Source organism: Nomascus leucogenys, chromosome 6 (assembly GCF_006542625.1).
Source record: "Nomascus leucogenys isolate Asia chromosome 6, Asia_NLE_v1, whole genome shotgun sequence".
NCBI classification, from domain to species: Eukaryota; Metazoa; Chordata; class Mammalia; order Primates; family Hylobatidae; genus Nomascus; species Nomascus leucogenys.
Window position 1 is genome coordinate 94,782,036 of NC_044386.1, and position 18,608 is coordinate 94,800,643.

Below are 18,608 nucleotides of genomic sequence, written 5' to 3' on the forward strand. Positions count from 1 at the left end.
ATCCTGGCAGGAGCCAGGCAAAACCCACCCTTCGGCCCCTCCCCAGCCCCAGGCCCAGGCCCTTTGCCTGCTGGCACAGGGGAGGGGCTTCTCAACTCATGGTCTCTTCATTGGCTTTTGGTGGCTCGAGGTCCCCAATCTCTCTTGTGGGGGCTGCAACCCAGACCCTGCACACACAGGTACCTTAGGATCTTGCCCCTACCCACCAAATACCTGGCAAACCATCCCACCCCAGACCTCTCACCCCCACCTCAAGCCTGAGGATGGGCCCTAAGGGGACCGAGCAGCAGCTACCAGCAGGGTTCCTGATCCAAGGATTTATTCCGCAAGAAGAGACTGATCCCTGCTTTAGGCTGGGGAAACAGAAATTAGGAGTCCCCAGAGCCTTCCACAAACAAAACCCCAGCCCCAGGGACTCAGTGTGGTGGAGGCTGAAGCACGAGCAACAGGGACAGCACTTGGAAGGGAGAAAAGGTGAGCTTCAGGCGGTTGTCCCGAAGGGTCAAGTGGCCAGCAGGGTCTGGTCGCTCCAAGAGATCACAGCTGGAGAACAGGAGGGGGGCCATGAAGGCTCTGCTAGGGTGAGACTCGATCCCCGCCCCCATCCCGCACCGCCACTCACAGGATGGCCTCCTGAACCGGCAGCGACAAGTGCAGCCAGCAGTCCACGTGGCTGCCGTGGGCCTCATACAGCCTCAGGACCAGCGAGCGGCGCTGGGGGCCGCTCTCCGTCTGCAGAGGAACACGGCTGGTGGGCGGGGCCGAGGGCGGGCCCAGTTCGGAACCCCGCCCCCAGTACGTCCCACCCCTTGCCTGCTTGACGGTCTCCAATACGACAGCGGGTGAAGACACGGAAAAGGCACTCCAGGCGGTGGCGGGCGCTGGGCTGGGGGCTGGCAGAGCCAACAGGGGGAAGTTTAGGCTGTAGGCAGCTTGGATAACGCCAGCATCCTGGAAAGAGCCTGGGGTACGACCAGGAAACAATGCTGGTGGAGAATGGGGGCTACCCTCCCCTGTCCCTAGAAGGGGCAGGGAGCCAGGTTGCTGGGGTTTGGGCTCAGAGAAGGGCAGAGAGGTGTCTAGGGCTGCAGGAAGGCCCCACCGTCCCCAGCACTCACCCTTGTGCGGCATCAGCGCGTAGGTGAACTCGTGGCGCCCTGTGTCAGCAGTAGCGTCCGGGGCTTTAGGCGCCCGCAAGCTGGGGTGAGGAGGGCGGGTAGGGGCCAGGCTGAAGCTGGTGGAGTTGTGGTCAGGAAGACCCATTTCCCCATGCCAGCTCCCAGGCCTGGTGGGTACCCCACTTACAGCGAGAGGCTGAGGATGCTGCCTCGCACTGACGCGCCATACTTGCAGTCGTTGAGCAGGGCCAGCCCGAAACCGTGTTCTGACAGATCCATCCAGCGATGGGCCCACACCTGGAGGGCAGATCCAAGACCCACTTGGTGGCCCTGTGCCCCTCTTTGTGCTCCCAGACTCCAGAGCTCCTGTCACTAGGCCGAGCACAAGCTCTAGAACCACACAACTGAACTCCAGCTCCCACTGTACGGGTCCCTGGGCATGCCACCCAACCTGCCTAAGCCTCAGTTTCCTTATCTGTGAAATGGGAATAAATAATAATACTCACCCCATCGAATGATCATGAGTACCAAATTAAATGTAAAACTTTTTTTCACACAGGATCTCAGTCTGTCACCCAGGCTGGAGTGCAGTGGCTTGATCTCAGCTCACTGCAACCTCCACCTCCCAGATTCAAGTGATTCTCCTGCCTCAGCCTCCCGAGTAGCTGGGATAACAGGACATGTGCCACCATGCCCGGCTTCTTTTTTTTTTTTTTGAGATGGAGTCTCACTCTGTTGCCAGGCTGGAGTGTAGTGGCACAATCTCAGCTCACTGCAACCTCCACCTAAAGGGTTCAAGGGATTCTCCTGCCTCAGCCTCCCGAGTAGCTGGGACCACAGGCGCGTGCCACCACACCCAGCTAATTTTTTTGTATTTTTAATAGAGACAGAGCTTCACCATGTTGTCTAGGATGGTCTCGACCTCTTGACCTCATGATCCGCCCGCCTCAGCCTTCCAAAGTGCTGGGATTATAGGCCTGAGCCACTGCGCCCGGCCAATTTTTGTATTTTTTTTTTTTTTTTTTTTTGAGGCAGAGTCTCGCTCTGTCGCCCAGGCTGGAGTGCAGTGGCACGATCTCGGCTCACTGCAAGCTCTGCCTCCCAGATTCACGCCATTCTCCTGCCTCAGCCTCCCAAGTAGCTGGGACTACAGGCACAGGCGCCCACCACCACGCCCGGCTAATTTTTTGTATTTTTAGTAGAGACGGGGTTTCATCATGTTAGCCAGGATGGTCTCGATCTCTTGACCTCATGATCTGCCCACCTCGGCCTCCCAAACTGCTGGGATTACAGGCGTGAGTCACCGCGCCCGGCCCAATTTTTGTATTTTTAGTAGAGATGGGGTTTCACCATGTTGGGCAGGCTGGTCTTGAACTCCTGACCTCAGGTGATCCACCCGCCTCAGCCTCCCAAAGTGCTGGGATTACAGGCGTGAGCCACCATGCCTGGCCAATGTAAAGCATTTAGTGCAATGCCTGGCACACACGTTAGGAAGCAGCAAATGTTGATTATCCTCTTCCTCCCTAGCCTGTTCCACACAAGCAGTCTCCCCAGCCAGGGAGGAGTCCAAGGCTACCCCCACCCTGCCATGTCAGACCTCAAATCGAGCCCAGTCCCAAGAGGTATTGCAGTGGGTAGGTCGCTGCAGGTGCCCAAACTGGATCTCATAGGTGGCCTGGGAACTCCGCACGCGGGCAGGGAACTCCACCTTCAGGAACTTGTGGGCCTCATGCCAGTGTACCTGGGAGCGGGAAGGAGGGTGGGAGTCAGGGAAGGAAGAGACACACCAAGGCCTGGGGCTGGCCCCTCCTTACCAAGCACACCTGGGGGAAACAGCCACCCCCTACCCCCGCGCTACCTCGGTGTGGAAGCGGACATAGGGGCAGCCAATGTCCAGCACGACCTCCTGGCTAAGGCGACTGTTGGGGCTGATCTGTAGCAAGAACCAGGCACTGCCCCGCAGGCCGCCCTCGGTGCCCACTGCCAGGGTCCCTGCCTGGCCCAGCACAGGCTTCCTATGGGACAGGGGTGGACATACTGATCCAGAGCAGCCTGTGTTCCCACCACGTCCACCATCCCCACATGCTGCCCAGCCCATACCGTGTCTCCAGGTGGTAGTCCATGACGTCCCATGCATCCCAGTACAAGGGGACATCATCAAATAGCACAAACTGGTTCCCCACGGCACCCTCAGCAATGGCCTCCCTGGAAGGACATGGGATTGGTGTTGTACAAACAACTGACCTCGCTCTCTCCAGCTGCTCTTGGTGGGGTAGGGTGGAGTGAGTGGATCCAGCGGACAGGGGACTACTGCCCAGCCTGCCCTGCTCCATGTGTGGGTTCCAGCCCAGAGCCACTGATGGGCTGCTGTGGGCAGTGTTGTGGCCAGGGGACAGAGGAAATGGGCTGGGGTCTACTTGCCAGGCACTGGGAAAGGGCAGTGAGGAGTTGGCACCTGCCAGAGGCCACCAGGACCAAGGACGTCAGGCGGCCAGTTGGGTCCAGCTTCACTCGGATGATGCCATTGTCCAGAGTCACGGAGCCATCAGTCTTTGTGGGAGGAGGCCTTGAGGCTGAGTCTGTAGGGGCTTCCCACACCAAAAGTCTTCCCACCCCAACCCCAGCCCCACCTCACCACTTGCTCCAGGCAGGGGAGTTCGGGACCCTCAGTTGTTAGAAAGTATCCCAGCACAGCTCCCGCCCCTCAGGACATGCAGGACTCACCTCTTGCACTACGAACACAGGCTGCTGGGGCAGCAGGGGCTGCAGCGAGGTGGGGGGAGGAACAGGAGCATAGCCCATGCTGGGCACTGTCACCAGGGCTGGGGGTGAGGCCTGGGCATTAGTGTAGCCTTCCTGACCTTTCAGGAAGCTTGCGCAGGTGGGGATGGGGTGGTGGAAGATGTGCTACTACTCTCCAGTTAGGGGCACCCAGATCCCTAGGGGTATCCCAGGCCTGATCTGTCTGGCCTCCATCCTTCCTGCTGCAGTAGCAACCCTTCCCCTCAGCTCGTACCTAGGCTGTGGGCCCCGCCTGGTTTGGGCAGGGCCATCACTTCGGTCCGCTTCCAGGGCAGCGTGTTGATGATGAGGAGGCCCTCAGGACCTGGCTCCCCAGCACACAGGGCTGCGGCTGCGGCACTGAGCAGTGTATTGCCATGGGAACGGATGTCTGAGGAAAGACTGGCTGGTCATAGGTGGGCAACAGGTCTAGAATGAGCCCATGGGTATCCCACAGGGGACACTCCGGGTTCAGCCCTGGGGTTGGAGAGAGCAGGCAGGACTATTGTGAGCCTAACCTTCATAGTGGCACATGGCTTCCTCTGCCACCATCTGGATGCAGCTTCCAGTCACCACATCATGGAACTGGTTCAGAAGCAGGAGCCTGCAGGGTCCAAGGGCAGGGATGGGAAGGCTGGGAGAGGCAGGCACGGAGGTATCTGCAGTGAGTAGTCAGGTGGGTGGCAGGGGCAGAACTGGGCTGACCTCCAGAGGTGCTGCAGCTGGGCTGCTGGGTATAGGAACTGGGCACTGCGGGCCAGGGCCAGGCTACTGAGCAGCTCCACGTCGTGCAGGATCCGCTCACATTCCCGGTTCCCCTTCTTGATCTGAGCCCACGATGGGAAGATTAGTCTGGAGCCTGCTTAGGTGTCCCAGGACACCTTCCAAAGCCCTCCCTTGCTCAGAATCCCTGAAGACTCCCCAAGGGCCTCGTGGAGAAGGCCTCTGGTGGGTGACCTGCCTTAAATGCCTTCCCTCTTCTCCCTGCAGCCCAAACCCCTCTTTCTTCAGGGGTTTCTGCCTCCTTCAAGCTTTCTTGACCAACCCAGATCTTGAACTTCTCTCCTCCAAACTTCTCTTCCCCTGGATCTGGCCTGGGCTCTGTCCCCTACTGCCTTCTCTGACCCTCTGCAGGATCAAGGGCACACCCTCCCTCCACGGCCCTGCAACCTCCCCCTGACCTGGGCATGGGTGGTGTATGTGCCATTGTGCAGCTCCAAGAAGAGCTCCCCAACCCACGTGCACAGCTGCTCTGAGTCACTCTCCAGCGCTGAGAAGAGCTGTCTTGGAGAAGATAGCTGCACCCTGAGGAGACCACAAGCCTAGGTCTCCCAGCCTTGGAGACCACATGGCTCACCCTTCTTCCACACCAGAGCAAAAGATCCAGCTCCTACAGAGAGGAGCCACTCCAGAAAGCTCCCCATTCACACATTGCCAGCCCTGGACGCCCTAGGAGAGCCTCTCTCTCTGGTGGGCTGCAGTCCTTACCAGCTTCAGCTTTTCCCCCACCCACCCCCAGGGTGGAAGTTTGGAGGAACCCGTGGTCTAGGATTGGGACAGGACAAGGTCCAGAGGAGGGGTTGGGCCCAATGTCTGAGGGAAGGCAGGGCTCATGGCAAAGGCCCAGGGTGGGGCTAAAGGAGAGCCAAGGCCCGGCCTGACCTGGGCAGCCCATCCGTATTGCTCAGGCGCTTCAGGCGGTCCACCATGGTCTGGGTGGGGCCACCACCCCCATCCCCAAAGCCGAAGAGGAAGGCACTGTGGTTGGCCCGCCCCTTGTCCCGGTTGTTGGCCACGGTCTTCAGCACCTAGACAGGTGAGGGCAGGCCAGCATGGATCAGCCTGGGACAAGCCAGCCCTCTCCAGCCTTGCCCCTACCCCACCACCCTAGGTGACCCCTCACCTCCTCCACGCTGCCCTGCATCCCATAGGAGTCGCCAGGTGGAAAGTGGACCAGTACACGGGAGCCATCCAGCCCCTCCCAGAAAAATGTATGGTGCTACCAGCAGGGAAACAGAGGCAGGGCAGAGAGGCCAGAGTCAGGGCTGAGGCAGAACCAGGCCTTCCAGACTTGGTCCTGCCCCTGCCTGCTATGTGACCCTGGCAGAGGCAGAATGAGGGTTTGGTGGTCTGTCTAGGACCCCATGATAAGGGGGAGAGGCAAATGGGCCAGGCAGGACCGAGGCCCACTCTGACACTGACCCCTCTGGGGCCTGCTTACTGGGAAGGAGTTCACCAAATTCCAGCTCAATTTCTGGGTGAGAAAGCGCCTGATGCCACAGCCGTGCATGATCTGGGGGAGCTGTGCTGAGTAGCCAAAGGTGTCCGGCAGCCAGAACTGTGGAGAAAGAGGATCCTGGAGTGCAGGAACCAGAGCTCCAGGCGGACTCACCCCAGCCTCAGCCCCTCAGCACTCCAAGTTGAGCACCAGCCCCACTTGCCCACAGCCTGGTGTAGCAGCTCTCAGCCTACCTCGGAGCACATCTTCCCAAACTCCTGCAGAAAGAAGTTCTGGCCCTGCAAAAACTGCCTCACCATGGCCTCTCCACTGGGCAGGTTCCCATCCTGGCAGTGAAGGAAGTGGGAGGCAGCCCAGGTCAGTGCTGGACAGGGAGCAGGCAGGCGCTCAGGCCAACCCAATCCCTGCAGCAGAAGCCAAGGCTGCTCAAACATGGGAGTTACAGCCAGAACTCAGGAAGGACCCCTGTCCTTCAGGCCTGACTGTCCATCTGCCTGAGGGGGTGCCTAGGACTAGGCCATGCAACTTGTCACAGCACTGGAGGCTCTCCTCCCCCTTGAAGTCCCAGGCCTTGAGTTCCCAGGGACTGATGAGCCAGCCCTGCCACACAGCGGGGATGAGTGGCCTGCGGAAACTCACCAGCAAAGCCGGGAGGGCTGGGGCTACCTGAGGGAAGGCTGTTGTCATATGGTTCAAGGCTGAGGAGTGCCCAGTGCACTTACCATCTCTACCCAGGTGCCCCCCACAGGCACAAACTGCCCACGGCATGCAAACTCCTGGAGGCGGGAGTACAGGCCAGGGTAGCGGCTCTTCACCCACTCCAGCTGCTGCGCCTGTGGGCAGGTTGAAGGGAGCTGGGACCCACCCAGGACTGAGCATATGGGACTCAGTGGGTGGCTGAGGGTGAGGAGCAGCCCTGCCCCCAGGCCCAGGAAGGCTTCAGGGCCTGTGGAGCTCCAGGGTGGGCCACGTGCCTCCCTTCCCCCTCAAAGCTGTCCCTCTGACCTGGGAGCAAGCAAAGATGAACTCAGGGTTCCGCTCCATGAGCTGCAGGGCGGTCACCCAGCTCCGGGCACATTTCCTCACAGTCTCTTTGAAGGGCCAAAGCCAGGCTATACAGAGTGGGGTGGAGGATGGAGGGAGCAGCAAGGCTGACCAGGCCCGGGCTGGGACCCCAGAGGGTCACCTAGCCCCCCTCCCATCCCAGGCCCTTCACCCTGGAAAGCCCTGTGGTGTCCCTCCTAAGCGGTCACTTCACTTCACTCCAGCGAGGTGGGAGGAGGGGCTGGGGAAAGGTGGCGGCAGTGCTATGAGGCCAATTATACAGGTCAGGAAATGGAGACTCCGGGCCCCAGAATAGCCTCAGTCCTCTTGGGGAATTAGACATCCCCTAGAGGATCCTACGAGAAGTAGCAGGGACTACCCTGCCCCTGCACACGCTTGATGTATACCTGGGAACAGCGGCATGGCTCCCAGGATGGAGCCAGCTGTCCTACCAGAGGTTGCTACAGCCTCTCCTGACTCCCAGGCTGCAGTTCCTTCCTTACCAGCCCAGAATCTCTCACACCTTACCCTACATCTTGGCACAGCAGAGAAAGCCCTTGTTCTGTGATCCCAAAACTTCAGCTGCATCAGAATCAATACCTTCAGGAGCTTGTTAAAAATGTGGATTTCCCGTAAAACTCAGACACTGCAAACTTGTCCAGGAAGCCTCTCTGGAATCCCCCAACCCAGCTGGAGTAAGTACCTCTCCTGTGCTCTCCAGTGCCCCAGACTCCCCACCATTGTGACACCAACTCTGCCTGCTGAATCTGTCTCTGTAATCCTACCCTCAATATCTAACATGGGCCCCATGAGGCATCGGATTTTGTTGAAAGAATAAATGCGGCTGGGCACAGTGGTTCATGCCTGTAATCCCAGCACTTTGGGAGGCCAAGGCAGGCAGATCACCTGAGGTCAGGAGTTCGAGACCAGCCTGGCCAACGTGGTGAAACCCCGTCTCTACTAAAAATACAAAAATTAACCAGGCGTTGTGGTGGGTGACTGTAATCCCAGCTATTCAGGAGGCTGAGGCAGGCGAATCGCTTGAACCCGGGAGGCAGAGGTTGCAGTGAGCCGAGATCACGCCATTGCACTCCACCCTGGGTGACAAGAGTGAGACTCCGTCTCAAAAAAAAAAAAAAAAAAAAAAAGGAAAAAAAATAATAAGTGAATCCAAAGCAAGCAGAGCCCACGGTCCAGCCCCCCCCGGCCCCATTTTACAGATGGGGAAAACGCAGGTCCAAGAGGGGCAAGAACTTGCTGAGCATCACACAGTGCTTCTAGGGCACATCCAGGTCTTCAAGAGCACTCCTGCTTCCCTAGCCAGCCCAACCAGCTGCTGTCCTACCTGTATCAATGTGGCAGTGCCCTGTGGCATGAATGGTGTGTTGGCTTTCACCTCCATGTTGGCCAAAGAACCTGGAGGCCAGGGCCTGGGCCACTGGGAAGGTCTCGGGCTGGGCAGGGTCACACACGTTCACCATCTGATTGGCTGTGTACAGGGCCTGGAAGCTGCGCTGGTTGTCCTTCCCAAGGCCCTGCAGCAGGGTTCTGCCCCTTAATCCCCTTTTCAAGCACAGCTTCCAGACCTAGGCCCCACTGATCTCCTCAGGGCTCTCAGCAGAGCTCCCCTGACCCCCAGCCCTTTTTCCCTGCTGGTCCCCCTGCTCAGCACCGTCTCCTTCCTCCCCTTCACATAGGAAAATTCTCTCAACCCTCAAGCAGGTGGAAACCCTCATCCTACTCTGGATTCCCAGAGTCCCATTTATCTGACCCAAGGAACAACCTTCTTGGAGCAGGGCTCTAGAGGGTAGCAGGGGGTACAGGGGGTGTTAAGTACCTTGGCTATGCCCAGCAGCAGCTCCAGATCCACCAGGAGCATGTGGACATCCCGGTGGAACACAGCTAGCTCAGCCCGGCTCAGCTGGAACATCTTCTCAGGGTCAGGGGCTGCGATCATGCTTCCCTTCCCGGCCCCCAGGAGCCCACTGCAGGCTACTTCCACATAGAGAGTGAGGCTACAAACATGGGGAGACAGCCTCAGGCTAAGAAGGGACTGGCACAGCACTCTGGGGACTTGGGGAGGGGGCACCCAGGAGGCATCCAGCTGAGCCCAACCTGTCTGCTTCCAGGATCCACTACCCAGAGGATCCCACAGTGTGACAAGAGTGCATGTGGGAGGGTTGTGGTACAAACACCAGATGGATCCCATGTCCTGCTGTCAGAGAGAATAAGTAGCAAAGTTTGGAACCATGTAAAGTACACTGCTGTTTAGTCTTATATTTCCAAAGTTGTCTTTGCAAAGCACTGCCTTGGTCTTAGAACCCTCTTTGCATATTAAAAGCATGTTCAGATCTCCCAGGCTCGAACTTTAGACCCAAGATCTAAAACCAACATGGCCAACATGGGCAGGCCATTCATTGGAGAACAGGCTGGGCTGTGGTGATGCCATACTTAGGCTTCAGGGAGCAAACATGACTTCCTTAGGGAGGCCTTCCTGACTCCACTTCCCCGCTAAGTCTAGAGCAAATTCCCCAGTGGAGTACCCAGGATTTTCTTCCTGAGCCCTCAGTTTTGTAATTATATGAGTGGATCTGTCTCCCTTTGTCGGCAAGGACTATTTTATTCACCACCATACTCCCAGTGTCTGGAAGCATCTGAAACAGTGTTCAATCAATATAAAATACATTAATAATGTCTAAGAAGTGTTTTTAATGGTGTCATAAAATGTCCATGTTATAACATGGAATGTAAGAAGTCAGGATACAATCTTGACTAGTAAAAACTATACCGGGATGAGCCGGGCATGGTGGCTCATGCCTGTAATCCCAGCATTTTGGGAGACTCAGGCAGGTGGATTGCCTGAGGTCAGGAGTTTGAGACCAGCCTGGCCAATAGAGTCAAACCCCTTCTCTACTAAAAATACAAAAAATTAGCTGGGCATGGTGGCGGGCACCTGTAATCTCAGCTACTCGGGTGGCTGAGGCAGGAGAATTGCTTGAACCTGAGAGGCGGAGGTCGCAGTGAGCCGAGATCGTGCCATTGCACTCCAGCCTGGGTAACAAAAGCGAAACTCTGTCTCAAAAAAAAAAAAAACAAAAAACCTCCCCAAAAAAACTATGCCGGAAAGATACACCAAGAACATGAATACTGGGCCGGGTGTGGTGGCTCACACCTGTAATTCCAGCATTTTGGGAAGCTGAGACAGGCAGATTACCTGAGGTCAAGAATTTGAGAGTAGCCTGGCCAACACGGTGAAACCCTTTCTCTACTAAAAATAAGAAAAAAAAAAGCTGGACGTGGTGGCACACACCTGTAATCCCTGCTACTCGGGAAGCTAAGGCACGAGAATCGCTTGAACCTGGGAGGCAGAAGTTGCAGTGAGCCAAGATCGTGCCACTGTACTCCAGCCTCGGCGACAGAGGGAGACTTCGTCTCAAAAAAAAAATGAATGCTGAGATGTTAATAATGTTCATCTCTATTCTAGGGAGTGGAATAACGGTAGTTATTTACTTCTTTGTGCTTTCCTGTATTTATCACAGGCAAACATTGCTATTATTTTTGAGACAAGGTCTCACTCTGTTGCCCAGGCTGTAGTGCAGTGGTGTGATCATGGCTCACTGCAGCCTCGGCCTCCTGGGCTCAGGTGATCCTCCCACTCAGCCTCCCAGTGTAGTGTGGGTCACTGCACCCAGCCCATTATTTTCATGGTTAGGAAAAAATCATGCTTTTAAAAGCAAACAATGAGATGTGAAGATGATTGTGCTGGAGCAGAGGGGTGCTTATGAGATCACTCTGGGCCTCAGCTCCTCCTTGCTCACTGGTACTCCCTCCCTGACAGCACTGGTCAACCAGGGTACAGGGACTCACCTTCGGGGGTCTCTTTCCCCCAGCCTGTCAGTCAGGACATAGCTGGTCTTCTCACCCTCTTTGGTTAAACCCTAGTAGGGAGGGGAGTGAGAGAGACAAGGCTTGAGGCTTTTGGACAGTTCAGGTAAAGTGTAAGCCATGGGGAGTCAGGCCCCTCCATCTGGTTCCCAGCTCTGGGTCCTCTCTCCCAAGCAGGGCCAAGATTGGCCAATCAGGGACCCTTGGCAGTAGATGCCCCAACTCCCATGGCAGCCAGCACCATGACCATCAAATAGCCTGTTTACCAATGGCAAAGCCATAGTCTTATGGGAAGGGCCCTGGGAAGGGGTTAGGCAGCCTGAGTGTGGATTCTGGTGGCCTCTGCACCCCTAAATAAATACCTGAAAAGAAACTCCGTGAAGTCAGGGGCAGGTTTGCCTCATTCCCTGCTACACCCTAGTGCTTAAGGGTATGGCCCAGAATGGACACCAGGAGATATTTGCTGAGCCAGTGAAGGGAGGGAGGGATGGTCTCTGCCTTCTTGTAGCCAGGAAGAACAGTCTTAACCCCAGATTGAGAGTCAGTCCAATTTGAAATGGAAGCTGTGTGAACCTGAGTGAGTCAACTAACCTCTACACATCTGTTTCTTAATTTGTAAATGGGTATAAAGACCTACTAGATAGGAGTATAAGGACTAAACCTGATAAGGGTGGAGCATGAATAAGACACTTAACAGTGGTTATAGCTGGGGAATGGGGTGGGTGATAGGGAGAGATCCATTACTTTACCTAGAACTGTTTGAAATGTTTTCCTATAAGTTTGTATTATATACACTAAAAACTAAGGACCAATTGCACAGATGCCCAAGTGGCAACTTTCCTAGTCCTGAAATCCTGATACCACCCTGTGGGCAGAGCAACTCAGCTGTGGCTACTCGAGTCCACAGGAGAAAGGCTGTAGTCATTTCAGGGCTGAAATGTGGCCATACCTGGCCCTAGGGCAGGGTTCCTCACCTGGACAGGTTCTCCATCACGCCACACCAGACCTTCTCCATCACTTTCCCAGCAAAGGTGAACTTCCTGGCCCACCCATGCCTCTGGGATGGTCAGCTCCACCCGGAACCAGCAGGTCCACCATCTGCAAGAGAGCTGTTGTGATAGGCCTAGAGGTAGAAGCCCTATCCTGATATCCTTCCTTAGATAAAGTGTCGGCAGGGGCTTGAAACTCTCCAAGCATCTGCAGTGTCACAAGGTACTCAGCTTTGAGTCACAAGAAAGGAGCAACAAGGTGAGAAGCAAGATGAGGGAAACAGGCAGAGGCGTCAAAGCTTCGTGATCCCTAGGGTGCCCTTCCTAAGGGATGTCCAGAGGCGCCTACGTGGGAATGAAAACCATCCCCTGAAGACTCAGGCACCAGGGAGCTGTTCCCAGCAGAGGGTGCTGCTCGATCCCACGTAGTTGTCTAGGGCAGAGGGCAGACAACGAAGGTGTGGCTGGGAACTGGGTTGGAACTTCCCTTAGGCCCGTGGCCCCGCCCACCCGCTGGGCGTTACCTACGTGGGTCCGAAGCTGTCGCCGACCTGCGCCGGGCGGAAGTCCCGCTGGACTGCCTCCTGGTAGGGAAGTCTCTCCGGCGTCAGGAAGCTGGAGAGCGCAGCCACAGGGCAGCTGGCCCCAAAAAGCCTGCGTGGGACGGGCCGATGGGCACATGCTGGAGGCCGCCCCGTTTCCGCCTGGGGGCCAGCTGGCCGGTGGGCCCGCACTTTCCCTGGATCCTCCACCAAGAGGGCTGCCTGGCCGCTCCGCGGCGCAGTCCATTCCCTACCCCCTCCTCCCCGGCCCCTGCCCTGCCCGCGGCGGGCACTTCGTCCCGCGGCCCGGGAGGCTGCAGCTTGGGTTTCTCCCCGGAAGGAAAGCCTGAGGCGCACGGATGCGGTCGGCCGGCTGCGGGGGACCAGGGGCCACACCTGCCGCGGAGGTTACAGTCAGTAAAGTAGAGCGGTGACACGAACTTCTCCACCCGCTCCAGCGTGGTGCGCCAGTGCTTCAAGGCCGGCGCAGCCGCCATCGCCGGGCTCTCGCTCCTCTTTCCGGAAGGCCCCTGGCGCTACCGTTCCGCTCCACGGCAGGAAACCAAAGGTTCCGGCGTCCAGAGAGCACCTCCCAGTCCCGGGCAGCTTTTCTTGGAACACCGGCGGCTCTCGGAAGCCCAGCTGCTGTCTGAACTTTGAGCCAAGTTGGAAGCTAGAAACTGTTTTTGAGGCTCCCCTATGTTGTCCGAGATAGTGGGCCGCAGGGAAAATCTCAGTGGCCGGGCGCGGTGGCTCAAGCCTGTAATCCCAGCACTTTGGGAGGCCGAGGCGGGCGGATCACGAGGTCAGGAGATCGAGACCATCCTGGCTAACACGGTGAAACCCCGTCTCTACTAAAAATACACAAAATTAGCCGGGCGTGTTGGCGGGCGCCTGTAGTCCCAGCTACTAGGGAGGCTGAGGCAGGAGAATGGCGTGAATCCCGGGAGGCGGAGCTTGCAGTGAGCCGAGATCGCGCCACTGCACTCCAGCCTGGGGGACAGAGCAAGACTCCGTCTCAAAAAAAAAAAAAAAAAAAAAAAAAAAAAAAAAAAAAAAAAATCTCAAAATAAAATGGGAAATTTGACGATTAGAACTCTCGAAAGTCTCGGGGCAGAGACTTAGGCCATTCGGCAAGACGGGTGGGAGCCTCAGCTGCTGCAGACCCAGCCTCAGAAGCAGCAACCGGGAGACCTCTGGCTGTAGCTGTCGGTGAACACGGAAAGTGGTTTGCTTAACGTGGGAGAGCCAGACTACCTGGAATAGGTGTTTTCATACCGGACGGAGATAAGGGTGTTAATGAGCAGGGAGGTAGAGCTTTACGCCCAAGTTACTACGACTTACTCGATTACACGCTTTACTGAATGTATATTGCTAACTCTTGCACGTCACCAGAAACTGGAGTTTGAGGTGGCAAACAGTCATGGCATTGACGATCCCAATAGAAAAATGTGTTTCACCATACAGGACTGTAGAGTCCAGGGAAGCCATAATTACCAGAAACGGACCTCCAGTTTCATTCTCATCCCTAGTACTCCACTGACAGCTTTATTTTTTTCTCCTGGGGTTGCCAAGAGAGTCTTTTGTCTCTAAAACCATTAGGAACAAAAAAAATACGCAAGATTAGCCCTGATATTTTAATGGAAATACTGACCAAGTTTACAACGTTTCAAATGCAGATCACACGGAAAGGTGACTAAGTACAGAATAACAAATGTGATTTAAAATAAAGATAACCTGCTGCTGCATGTAATACAGAGGTTGGGTTTAGAGCTTGGAGCTCAGATGTCAGACAGCAGGAGGAATAAAAATGCTACTTGTGAAAACCCAGGCTGTAGGTAAAACTTACTCTTCTGTTGGTTGCACTGGTGGGTTGGGACTTTCTCCTGAACTGGTCTTGAAATCCTATCCTGACCTGCAGGCAAGTGCTCTGGACAAAACACTGTGCAGCGGCAGCAACAGCTGGGGCTGACCCTGATCACACCTCACCAATTTCCCCTATGGTTCCAGGTCAACATGACCCTTCTTGAGGGAACACAGGGGGATAGGTGAATTATTTGAGAAAACCTCAAGATCTTTCCCCTAAATCAGTACACATGACCACTGCCAAGTCAGACACTGCCCCAGCTTTGCCCTAAAATCTCATCCCACAAAGCTCTTTTTGGCACCCTACGCTTTGGCTCACAGTCTCCTCTCCCGAATACAAAAAAAGCCTAAAATCAGGCCAGCTCTGGTGGCTCACACCTGTAATCTCAGCACTTTGGGAGGCTGAGGTGGGAGGACAGCTTGAGGCCAGGAGTTTGAGACCAACCTGGGCAGCTTAGCAAGACCCTATCTCTACAAAAAGTTAAAAAATTAGCTGGGTGTGGTGGCATGCAGCTACTCAGGAGGCTGAGGTGGCAGGATTGCTTGAGCCTGGGAGGTCAAGCCTGCAGTGAGCTATGATCGTGCCACTGCACTCCAGTGTGGGTCATAAAGTGAGACTTTGTCTTTAAACAATAAAAGCCTAAAATCAGAGACGTCTACCATGTGTTTTGGAAATCCAAGAGCCAAAAATTTTTTTTCTTTTTGGTGGTGGTGGTGATTTTTAACTAAAAAGCAAACATAAAACACACAAAACATCGCTGGTTACAACTAAGACTTGCGTAATGGTTGCTGAAGAAAAATCCACCAGAGTACTGGGAGGGGCTCAGTTGGCCTTTGTTCAGAAAGTCCAGGTTAACCACATAGAAAAATCCTAATCATTCATGCTTAAATGTCTGCTAGTTTAAATTTATGTAATTATAAAAATAGGTATCCCATTTCAAATTCTCTCCCTCCCAACTCCATTTATAAGGTATACCACATGCTTATACACACTTTTTTTCAAACACTGGTTTGGTATTTAAGTTGCTCACCCCCATCCATCACCAATGTGAATAAGAAAAAATATATAGAAATACAAACTACATAGCTTGACAACTTACTCAAATATAAAATATTTTCAGATATTTGAACAAGGGAAAAAAAACATGTACTAAAAGACTTAAGTATTCTAAGATTTTGGAATATTTTGATTTGGGACAAGTAACAAGTATTTAAAGCAAAATCCTGTTTCTACCCTGGATAAGGAACTGAAGTCAAAATCCCTGCTTCACAGTATTTTCTGATGAGGACAAGGGACGTGGGTTGAGAGTTTATTCCTTAAGTAAGAACCAAGCTTTATTTATTTACAAAAAAAAAAAAAAGGGGGGGGGCAAAGGGGAAGACAAGTTTTACACAAAAGTACTACAATGGTAACTCCCTTTGGTAAAAAGTGTAATAAATGTCTTGTACATCTGTTCATAGGTACTAAATCTGAAGCCACATAGTACTATGGTACACAAGAAGCTAGAGCAGTTATGCTAGCACATCAAAGCATATTTCTTTTAATAAAAAATTGACAGTATGTACATTATGTACAAAAAAAACAAGTTAAAATTGTGTGTGTGTACGTGTGTGTCAGAGAGTAAAGCTGGTGGATGGCACTAGGGTAGACTAGTAAAGAGGCAGATACAAAACAGTTCCACGGGAGCTAAAAAGGACGACTGATTTGAACTCGTTGAGGTTGAGAACCAGAGGAGAGAAAAGGGTAGGCAGCAAGGGAATCGTCAGGAATAAAATCCACAAGATGATCAATCCCAAAGCCAAACTGCAGGTCCCAGATAAAACCTAATGGGTGATCTTAGATGTGCTCAAGTGACCAGAAAAAAAAATCAAATCCAGTTTTTTTTTCCTTTTGTGGGGAGGGAAGAGGAGCAGTGACCATGATAGTTCCAATACATCTGAGTATTAAGTCCTTCCCCAGTCTGTTTTGTAAATGCATCTCCATCCAGTCAAAGTGTGAACAGCATCCGGTTCCCTCATTGAAAGTTAGGCCACAGGAGACTCCAGTCTTAGCTCTGCTGGTGTGTGCAAGCAAACTGCATGTCTTTGCTTGCATGGACTTCCTTCCCCTCCAGGGCAGGCTATACCCAAAACCCTTTGGGAAAAGTTCCAGCTTCAGTTTGTAAGGTATTCATGTTCCTAACAGGTAGCCCACTTGGTGCCAGGCTGCACCAGCCACACACAGGTCAGGTGGCCATGTCCCAGAGAGGCCCAGTGAGGCTTGAAAGGCATCTTCCTTGTTTCTTCAGTGTGTGAGTGCATAGGCCCACACACACCCCCCACACACTACCCCAAGTTATCTGCTCTGGCTTTGCAGTTAAGGGGCTTTGAATACTGTGCCGTATTTGACACGATACTTGTTAATGCTCACAAAATGCAGGGTCTCTGTATCACAGGTGGTGGTACAGGGCACCAGGCCCTCCAGCCCCTCACCCATGAGCCACTTGCTGGTCTCTGCTGCCATTTCACGGGGCACATGCTCCTTGGTCCATTTATCTACCCAGGCCTGGAATCTTTGATGTAGACGCTTGCTTACACGCTCATGGGACTGCAAAACAGACAGAAAATTTTTTATTAAATGAAGCAGAACCAAAAAAGAGCCCTTCAAATATAAAGCCTAATTTTCTTCTAAAGGAGCAAAGGAAAGATGTGGGCTCAAGTCTTAGATACTACTGTTTTTTTCTTAAAAAAAAAAAAAAAAAAAAAAAAAAAAGGATTCTCTGTTTAAAGAGAAGTTAAAGAGGTAAGAACATAGAACATGTGAGGGCATGAAAATCCATAAAGCCTCCAAAGAAATGCGAACACAGGCTCTGGGCTGAAAAAGCTCACTGTTCTCAATTTTAGCATGCGTTAGTATAACCTAGGGAATGTGTTAAAAAATACACATTTCTGACCAGGTGCAGTGATTCATGCCTGTAATCCTAGTACTCTGGGAGGCTGAGGCAGGCAGTTCGCTTGAGCTCAGGAGTTTGAGACCAGCCTGGGCAACATGGCAAAACCCCATCTCTACAAAAATACAAATATTAATCGGGCATGGTGGCACACACCTGTAGTTCCAGCTACTCGGTAGGCTGAAGTGGGAGGACTGCTTGAGCCGGGAGGTGGAGGTTGCATTGAGCACCACCGCACCCCAGCCTAGATGACAGAGCCAAACCGTCTCCAAAAAAAAAAAAAAACAACAAAACAAAAACCAAAAACCCCCAAAACCCACGTTTCCTTGGTTTTACCAATGTGCATTTTAAACCAGCAATCCAGCTGATTCTAATGTATCCTGGGTGGGACCCAGTGAGTCACTGATCACTTCTATCAGCATGGAGATCCACCTCTAAGCCAGACAGTGCAAAGCAAAGGGCTTAAAACCCACTCTCCCTCCACTGTGTTACCCCACCCTGGCAAACAGAGTCCAGGCTTGGCAGATGTTCTGCGGGGGGTTCTGTTCCCACCAACACATCCAGTAAAAATTTATCGGTGTCCACATGCAAGGAGATACTAGAAGAGATACAAAGACAAAACTGGTGTTGCCCGGTGTCCCAAATAATGTGAATCAGAGACAGGCAGACACACAACACATAGCAAAAAAAAATTAGCCAGGTGTGGTGGTGCACGCCTGTAATCTCAGCTACTTGAGAGGCTGAGGCAAGAGAATCTCTTGAACATGGGAGGCGGAGGATGCAGTGAGCTGAAATCATGCCACTGCACTTCGCTCAGTGCCATGAGAGAAGTAGAGCAGACTCTTGAACGACACGGCTTTGAATGGCGCAGGGCCACTGATAGGCAAGTTTTCTTCCACCTCTGCCAACCCTGAGACAGCAAAACCAACCCCTCCCCCTTCCTCCTCCCTCTTCAGCCTACTCAACAAGATGAGAATAAGGACCCTTTATGATGAGCCACATCCATTTAATGAAAAGTAAATGTATCTTCTCTTGCTTATGACTTAACATTTTCTTTTCTCTAATTTACTTTATTGTAAGAATATACAGTATAGGCTGGGCACAGTGGCTCACGCCTGTAATCCCAGCACTTTAGGAGGCTGAAATGGGTGGGTTGTTTGAACCCTTGAGTTTGAGACCAGCCCTGGGCAACATAAGGAGACGCCGTGTCTATT

The 18,608-nt window shown here is 53.5% G+C and overlaps 2 protein-coding genes across 7 annotated transcripts in view; both read right to left on the reverse strand.

Annotated features, from left to right (window-relative positions):
* Window positions 1-302: 302 nt before the first annotated feature.
* On the reverse strand, window positions 303-13,143 carry MAN2C1 (mannosidase alpha class 2C member 1). Of its 5 annotated transcripts, none has more exons than XM_030814793.1 (26): window positions 12,995-13,143; window positions 12,585-12,710; window positions 12,042-12,165; window positions 11,050-11,120; window positions 9,020-9,197; window positions 8,528-8,717; window positions 7,144-7,250; window positions 6,861-6,971; window positions 6,372-6,464; window positions 6,121-6,237; window positions 5,803-5,898; window positions 5,562-5,707; window positions 5,081-5,204; window positions 4,605-4,726; window positions 4,418-4,503; window positions 4,135-4,290; window positions 3,843-3,940; window positions 3,574-3,668; window positions 3,219-3,323; window positions 2,977-3,133; window positions 2,716-2,859; window positions 1,306-1,415; window positions 1,119-1,198; window positions 814-893; window positions 623-732; window positions 303-543 (listed from the first exon to the last, which is right to left on the reverse strand). In XM_030814793.1, the coding sequence occupies exons 1-26, from the start codon at window positions 13,093-13,095 to the stop codon at window positions 417-419; spliced, it is 3,054 nt and encodes a 1,017-aa protein (XP_030670653.1). In that variant the 5' UTR covers window positions 13,096-13,143; the 3' UTR covers window positions 303-416. The 5 variants fall into 5 exon arrangements, with proteins under 5 accessions (XP_030670653.1, XP_030670651.1, XP_030670652.1 ...); XM_030814791.1 differs by having other exon boundaries at window positions 814-986; XM_030814792.1 differs by having other exon boundaries at window positions 814-962; window positions 12,995-13,142.
* Window positions 13,144-14,221: 1,078 nt separating this feature from the next.
* Window positions 14,222-18,608, reverse strand: part of SIN3A (SIN3 transcription regulator family member A) — an 82,809-nt gene continuing 78,422 nt past the window's right edge. For both annotated transcript variants that reach the window (XM_030814790.1, XM_030814789.1), the window contains exon 21: window positions 14,222-17,051. In XM_030814790.1, coding sequence (XP_030670650.1) covers window positions 16,821-17,051 — 231 coding nt within the window. In that variant the 3' untranslated portion in view covers window positions 14,222-16,820. The remainder of the gene's footprint in view (window positions 17,052-18,608) is intronic.

Excerpts from the sequence above, each read along its gene's own strand:
- MAN2C1 (XM_030814795.1), bottom strand. The coding sequence starts at position 13,095 with ATGGCGGCTGCGCCGGCCTTGAAGCACTGGCGCACCACGCTGGAGCGG. Across the intron at positions 7,251-8,527 it reads GCACTGCCACATTGATACAG|CCTGGCTTTGGCCCTTCAAA; the intron begins GTAGGACAGCAG and ends CACTCTGTATAG. Across the intron at positions 5,899-6,120 it reads ATTTGGTGAACTCCTTCCCA|CACCATACATTTTTCTGGGA; the intron begins GTAAGCAGGCCC and ends CCCTGCTGGTAG.